Here is an 8,533-nt window from a genome sequence, read left to right on the forward strand (position 1 = left end):
AAGAAATACACCAACCTGTACGTTTTGAAATTTCGAAGTCACATTTTCTTAATTTATTAATTATTTTATACAATTATTTGAAAACAGATACAAACCTTTGCAACCTTTGCCTCCGACTTGGGAGGGAGATTTTTCAATTTACTATTCATACATGAAAGTAATCACAATCAAATGCCTTATCCAACATGCAGAAAACAAGATTGCTGTGTAGCAGATTTTCAGTTTCAATTTAACTGTCTTCAAATCACTGTAACATATTTTTGGTTTAAAATTTTGTAGGGAAATGTTAGAGAAGTTTTTTAAAAAGAAGGGTTAGATTTTAATTTTTAATATAATTTAATGTAAATTTTGGAGATTTTAGAAATATAATAATTATGAGGAAAGTTAATAATTAGGTTTTATATTGTTAAATTTTTAAAATATTTCACAATATAATTGATAATATAAGAAGTAATTTTCATAAACTTTGAAGTGAAACTAGGAGTTGGTTTATTTCTAAAATATTTTGGGATGAAAAAATTTGCTAGCTTTTCTATGTTAAAAAAGTTGAAAATGAAAAACATTTTCTTTTGAATTGGTCCATTTTTTTTCAACACATTTATTATACTATCAATTTAAAAAATTAACAAAACTGTAATAATCTTCTCCCCTTCTTTTTTATCATAAAAATAAAATATTAACCAATCTTAATTTGTCATACTTTATTAAAGTATGATAAACCTTATTAATATCAGTGATTATATAATTATTATAATATTTAAAAATTTCAAATTTATTTATATATTTAAAAATTTATTTTACATATACAAAAATATATATGTAATAAAAAAAATCTCAAAAATATTTTTGTTTTTTAAATACTTACTATTCATTAAAAACAATTTTCAAAAATATTAATATTAAAAAATGTTTAATAAATAAAGTTATGATTCTTTGAGAAAGATTGTAAAATTATGATTCTTGAAAAAATATTTGTCTAAGAACCATACTTCCCATGATATATCGCGGTCCACTGAATCATCACAAAAAGATAGTAAATTTAACTTAAAATTATTTGAATCCAACCTTTACCCAACAGTAACTTTTATATATATATATATGGAATTGGGTAGAAATGTATTAGAATTACACCATTTATAATTAAAAACAAAAAAATATATATACAATTAAAAAAAAAATATATTTTAAATAACAACTAAAAATTATTTTATCAAAATTCAAACCAAAAATTACGATACTAAATTAATTAGAAAACTCGATTTAACTTTGAAAAGTTACAGGTCGAAATAATTTTTCTTTTTATCCTAATCAATAACAAACTATGTATGCCTTGCAACTTTTGAACCTGCAATTCGTCATGGCTACTTTCTGTGCCCTTCAATCAAGGAATGATTTTATGGGTTTTCAGCATATCAATCCATTCGATACAAGAGCTCTCTGTGTTCCTAAACCCCAGAAAACCATAGTCCTTGCTCTTGTTCATGCTCATGCTCACACCCTTCATCAAATTCCTGTTCAATATTCTGTCAACAGATAACCACCATTGTTCGCCCAGTTCTTCAAGCCTGCTCTCCACAAGCCCCTTCTCCTTCACAATCTCCTCCCACACACCGCTCTTACTTTTCATCTTCTCTGCCAAGGAAAACCCACGACCCTCATAATCACCCGCCTCCACCTCCAGCTTCTCTGCAAGCACTGTCCACAGGCTTTTCCATCTGAACACATCACCGTTGCTCACATTAAATACCTTGTTCTTACCATTCGGTTCAATGCACGCCCATATCTGCTGCTCTGCAATGAGTTCCGCATCCGAAGCGACCGTGGGCCCTTCCCATGTGGTGGAATTCCCGGGGAATCTGAACTGCGTGCCCTCCTTCTTGCAGATCGCAGCGTAAACTGCGAGAGAAGCGAGCAGATTCATGGAAGAGTAGCTAGTCAAAGGAGAGAAGCCCAATAATATGACAGCGGGGCGATGGATTGACCAGCTGATCTTAATATCACTCTCTCCTCCTAATTTTGCAAATAGCACGTCCTCCAACTCATGGTACCTGAAATTTGAGCCATTATTCAGCCTGGGAACTCTCTCCTGATCCGGAACCTCGTCAGGATCAGTAATCAAATCCATGGCGGAAATTTCGTGAGTGCCCCGATAATGCTCCGTTCCCTTTTGCAGACACACATGTTCCAGATTGGGGGCATTGGGAATAAGAGAATCCAAAACATTTGCGAGCATTTTACTGTTCAAATCGTCCTCTTCGATTCCTCGGCCGGCATTTGTGATCACCCAGAAGACGTGCGTAACATCGGCGAGAGCCGAGAATTTTGCCATCGTCTGATCCCTATCCAGCAGGTCGCACTCTATGTATTGAATATCCTCGTAATTGTGAGGGCTAATAGGCCGGTGGGCTACTCCGTACACCTTCCACGGACCGCCTTGAATATCGTGTGTGGGCAGAATATCTGCCAGTCTGCTACCTACCATTCCTGTCACACCTACGATCAGCCCAACATGATACTTCTTCTTGTTCTTGTTATCACTACTTCCTCCGGAGCTGCTGCCACTACTTTCGCCATTCGTGTATTGATCATCTCGCTCGCGTCTCTGCATATAATTAACACAGCCATAATTTGTAAAGTTGCATTTATAAATAACTATATGAATACATGTAGAGAATCGAATATTGAGAAAGAGGGGTCCGATCTCTAACCTCTGGGGTTCCGAAGCTCCCCGTCCACCATGAATAATTCCATGACCCCATGACTCTTACTGATTGTTTGCAAGCACATCAGATCAACGCTGATCTCTTGGAGTAGAGATAGGGAGGAGGCGATGCATTTTTATAAGCTGATCTCTTGGAGTAGAGATAGGGAGGAGGCGATGCATTTTTATAAGCGTGTAATTTGAAGAGAAATTAAGATATCGTAGAATGTAGTCATCTGGAGTGGGCGTTGGGTTGGTTGTTCCGTGTAGGAATGTATTACTTGTTATCCTAAACTTCAAAATAAAATATAAATTGCTGCATACTCATACAACGTAATCAATGGAGAACACAAACAATCTGAACACATGGGAAGAAGTTGCATAACGCAGCGATTGATTGCTGACAAGACAGACAACAAAGATGGGTAGGTGATATCATCTTTCTTCCTTATTATTATAATAATATCTTTTATAATGATATTCAAAGATGCTTTTTTTTAAGTCCCTTTGACTGATAACCTATTTCCTTTCCTCACAGACATCTTATTTACTTACTTGTTAGTTGGTTTGTTTGTGATTCAAATTTTATGAGAAATCGAAGATAAGCATCCACTATAAGCTATAAAAACTATTTTACAGAGGCATGTAGAATTTAAATTCGTTTTTTATAAAAATGATGTAGAATTTAGATTCAAATTTCACAAAAGAGATTGACAATTGAGTCAATCATATTGATAAAACCATTTTTATGAAACATCCGGAGCGGCCAATTCTAATAACAACATTAAATTTTGCCCAATCAGGAATTGTAGCTAATTTTGCCCTGACTATTTAACATGCAAAAGTTTGATCTGATTTTTTAACTTGTTGTGACGATGAACCACACTAGTTGATTCAAAACTCTTAGACAAATAAAATATCATATGATTTACACCTAAAAATCTCTTGTAAACATTAAAATTTAGTAACATGAACAAATCATTTTTCCAATTTTCAATTTTCCTGTTGAAGAAACTATTTAATATATATCAACTTATATCCAAAAATTAACAAAACGATGTCATCCCTTTACATAGAGAGATTGGTTGAACTTTTGCTTACAGGTGGGAGACGTGAGTAGATAAACAATTTCGAGATATTGTAACATCATGCGTAACATGTTTTCCGTTCAACAAAGTCTGTGATTGGGAGGACTTGAGGTAAAACGTGATTCGGATCATGACGCACAAAAACTTACTGCTGTCAAAAGAATATCTCCTCGTGACATGGAGCTTCTCGTTTATAATAGCCAAAATTCATTTCACGCTGCAATTGGTAGAATAAGTTCACATCTCCTGCATTGCTTTGGCTCGTCTCTGTTTCGTGGAATATCAATATGGGTTCTTTAGGTTTCCACATGCTGGAATATCAATATGGGTTCTTTAGGTTTCCACATGCTTATCTGTCAGAGTTAGATTGAGAATTTATGTTTCTCCCGCATTTGTATGTTGAGTGTAGATTTTTGAAATAGTTTGAAAATCATTAGAGTAGACTTTCTTCATAGGTTTAGAAATTTCAAAATCTTCAACTCGAATTCACCCAATATGATATATTGAAATGATATCGTGCACAGGATAGCTTTACCCATTGTTGTTTGCCTGGTTGTATTAAAACACTTCTGCCACCCTGGAAAAGCATGTAGAGAAACCATATATATATATATATATATATATATAATATCTTAATTGAAGAGTTGGAGCTAACGAATAGAAACGGAAGCTATTAATACCAAACTTACATGTGGGTGAGGTTGAATAGGTCATCGAACATGCATGGTTTTCTTTAACGGTTTTTTGGGCAAGATAAGCATTGATGTGTCACAAGTTTAGCACATGATTTATAAAAGTAATTTAACAACGCGTAGGTATGTATATGGTTATTTATTAATTATATTTTTTAATTTATTTGTTTTTAATTAATTTTAATATTTTTTTTAAATGGGAGGGGTTAGTTTTTAGAAGAAGCATTTATGTTCTCTCTTTTTTGTACATATATACATGTCAGACAAGCTAACATCTATCACATATCGATACATTCACATTACAACCTCATTGAAACTTTATATGCTGTTGCGCAACGTTACAAATCGGGACTGGATCGTTGGTGGTGTGCGTGGCAGCCAACTGTCCCAACCATTGATCCATGCACTCACGTGCGCATGGATCTATTAATTATATGAGTGTAGATTTATTTTACATTTCAAGGGATTTAATCTTTTTCAGTGCTTAATAAATCTAGAATTAAAATAGATTACACCGGTTTAGTCATTAACTATAATTATTCATTTTATATTTTATTTTATTTTTTAATTTTTATTTTAATCAAGTCATAATGTTTATAGATAGATAGATAGAGACTGCAGTTAATTTCATTTTCTATATTTCTATTTGTATGTAAAGAGGAAGATAGATTAAAAACTTAGTTGACTATATCAAGCTAATCATTTTAATAGAAGTTGTTTCAAATATGGGTTAATGGAAGAGGAAGATCGATAGAAAAGTTAGTTGAGGACATCAAGTTAATCATTTTAATTGAAGTTGTTTCAATTATGGGTTAATGGAGATTATTTTACTATTTATTTTTAATTTTCAAGTTAAGTAAGTTGAAAGACTTATTTATTTTGGAATAACATTTCCATAATTTTAATTTAATTATTAATAATAATTTAGTGAGTGGTAGGAATTTAGCCTAAATATTTTAAAATATTTTTAATAGTAGTTATAGAACAAATGTTCAAATTTATTTGAAAAGTAGTTATGCCCTTATTTCCCTTTTAATTGAATCGATTAATTGGACAAATATAATATGAACAAGTATGTTTGGTGCCAATTAGTTTTTATTAGTTATTTAATTTATACTATTCTAGTTACATCTTAACTCTAGATCTATGGAGTGTAAAAGATCAAATCTCTCAAAAATGCAAACCTTTCTTATAAACATTATAACCTAAATTTTTTAAAAAATATATATATAACTAATAATTAAAACAAATTGAAATATAATTTATTTAAAGAAAAAAGACTTCAAGTAAATTTTTCATTCAAAACAAATATAAACTCTGCGATTTTAATCCTAGAATTTCCAAAAACCTCTGCGCTTTTAATCCCTAGAATTTCCAGAAAATTAAGATTAGCATAAATTGTTAAAAATTTTGAACACCCGAAAGAAGAATTCTAAAATTTGTTACCACAAGGATGAACTTTTTCTCTATTTCACTATTGTTCAAATGGCTCTGTTCAATATAAATTATTGCCTTGCTTTTGGTATTTTACATAATATTCTAGAAGCAGAAGTTGTGGCGATAACGGTTCTCAGAAGACATTCAATCCATCCTTCGTTTGGGAACTGGTATCAATCATTCTCAGCCCTCAATGTCGTATGTTTATATCAATATCTTATATTTCCTTTGCCCAAGACTGCCATTATGATGAATGCCTCATAATTACGCATGAAAGAATAATTTTATAGCATTTGAGTTTATTAAATGAAATAAATTTATATTTTTTTTTGAAATGCATTAGACTTTCTGTGGGTCTGCATAATAAGTCAATGTTTGTTTTTTGCAAGATTAATCAAAAAGTGGATGCATATGGAGTCCAATTTTATGGATGTCATGTATACTTCAGTTAAGGCAAACACCTCTCTAGATGGTACTAATGTTAAAAGATCGATCCCTCTACCCTCTATTAGGGCAGCAAGATCGATCCCTTTTAATGGTGTTTTACGTTTACATGGCTGTGTGAATGGCATAATTTTCATTAATTTTTTTAATTTGAAATGAAAAATTTATTTTAAAAAAATGGTTTTATTTGAAATTTCTATTTTGTAATATGATGATGATGATGGTTAACGTCCGCTGAGACTAAACATTGGTCTATTGGACCTAAAGAAATAAATTATTTATTTTGATTTAAGATTTTATTCCTATGGTCAAAAAGCTTGGAGAAAAGCCTCCCGAGCTCACTATAATTTTGACATTGTAAAAGGCTAGGAAGGTCAGTATTGTAACAAAGATTGTGAAACTGAGATCTAATGTGGTTGTACGCGGGCACTCTAAGAGGAAGTGGTTTTCATCCTCGATGTTCCTATTCTCACATATATGGCACATCCTTTCCATCCATGGCATTTTAGGAACTGCCCAACGACCTGTTTCACTATGGAGCTCATGAGAATTCGTTCTAATCTTTGCTATATTAATTTTCTTCTTTGAGCTAGTTAAAATAGAGGGTGGGTTAATGACCTTCTTATAATAACTTAATTTTCTTTTAGCCGCTAAATCTTGCTCACATCACATTTTTTCTTTGAACTTAGAAGTAACAATATCTTTAATGTTATTTATGTTTTGAATGCATCATTCTCGTTGATCTCCCGATAGTTTAACCACGCCCTTGTGTCTTTATGCCACCTCTGATTGAGCCTTAGGTGGTTTTGGCTGGAATTTAAAGTTAGCTTAGCAAGTCTATGATCATCTATGTTATTGAATTTGTGCTTATACAGCAGAAACTTAATCATAGTTAGGCTCTCAATAGGAGAAATACCTGCTTCTATAAGGAGAATAGGATAGGGTGTATTACTTTTAATTTTCAGGTTATAAGTTATAAAACGCTTCTAGATTTGCTCAATCTTTCTCCATTATTCTCTAAAGAGGCTGCAACCCCAAACCTCGCAGCCATATAAGATAACAGGAGTGACTAAAGTTTCAAATAGGAACTTATTTTTATCCCACATTACAAGGTTTGCTGTTTTACAATTATTTTCAAGACCAAAATAAGCTTTCCAGCCCCCATTAATCCTTTTCTCAATGCTATGGTTCCAGTTGAGCTTGTGATGAATATCAATTCCTTGGTACTTGTAAGAATACACTTCCTCCAAGTTATTATTGTCATACATAAGATTAGCGTAAGTGTCCTTCTTGGATTTGACAATCATAACTTTTGTTTTGTCAGTGTTAACATTCATACCCATGGTAGAGCAGAAATCCTTAAGAAGCCTGAGTTGCTTATCAAGATCAGATGGGCACCTTGCCGAAAGAACAATATCGTCAGCATAGAGAAGAAGGATGACGACTATCCTAGCTAAGATCGTGCCATCACATCCTGCTTCCTCTAAATAGCCTTCGAGCTTATCGATGTAAATGCCACATAGGGTAGGGGAGAGGGGGCAACCTTGTTTAACTCCGATGTTACACTTAATATCTCTCGACAACCCCTCATTGCTCTTTAGCTTGGCAATTACATTCTTGTATAACCTTATAGCGGCAGCTTTCAACTTGAGAGGAACCTTTAGCTCTTCTAATCTATTTCAAAGGTTGTATCTAGGAACTGTATCGAAAGCCTTTCTAAAGTCCACAAAGCAACAAAATAAATTGGATTTATCATTACGACATTCCTCTACAATGATCCTAAGCGTAATGAGGTGGTCTATTGTTAAGTGATGCCTTCTGAAACCTGCTTGGCCTTTAGCCCGCTTACCTTCACTTTCAAGCCATATGCTTAACTTCTTTTCCAAAATATTACCATATAACTTGGCTAAGAGAGGGTTGATCATAGTTGTCTGATAATTAGAGGGGTTATTTGTATCCCCACTTTTAAAAATAGGGATAATGAGGCTCTCAGTCCAAGGTTTAGGGAACCCTTGCTTGACTGCTTGATTGAAAAGCTTGTGGATGTGGGGGATGAGGACAGGACCTCCAATTTTTAAGATTTCCGCCTGGTAACCTTCAATGTCCTTAGCTTTCCCATTAGCGAGGCGATTAACCCCAAACTTAATGTCTTCTAAAGAGAAAACTTCTTT

General features: G+C 33.2%; 1 protein-coding gene across 1 annotated transcript; it reads right to left on the bottom strand.

Annotated features, from left to right (window-relative positions):
* Positions 1–1,229: 1,229 nt before the first annotated feature.
* On the bottom strand, positions 1,230–2,844 carry LOC149245232 (3-oxo-Delta(4,5)-steroid 5-beta-reductase-like). Its single transcript, XM_089457708.1, has 2 exons — positions 2,709–2,844; positions 1,230–2,602 (listed from the first exon to the last, which is right to left on the bottom strand). The coding sequence occupies exons 1-2, from the start codon at positions 2,757–2,759 to the stop codon at positions 1,382–1,384; spliced, it is 1,272 nt and encodes a 423-aa protein (XP_089313834.1). The 5' UTR covers positions 2,760–2,844; the 3' UTR covers positions 1,230–1,381.
* Between the last annotated feature and the right edge of the window lie 5,689 nt (positions 2,845–8,533).

The sequence above is a fragment of the Pinus tabuliformis genome, chromosome 7, assembly GCF_031772625.1.
Source record: "Pinus tabuliformis cultivar Carrire ecotype Pingquan chromosome 7, CPIR1, whole genome shotgun sequence".
Classification (NCBI taxonomy): Eukaryota; Viridiplantae; Streptophyta; class Pinopsida; order Pinales; family Pinaceae; genus Pinus; species Pinus tabuliformis.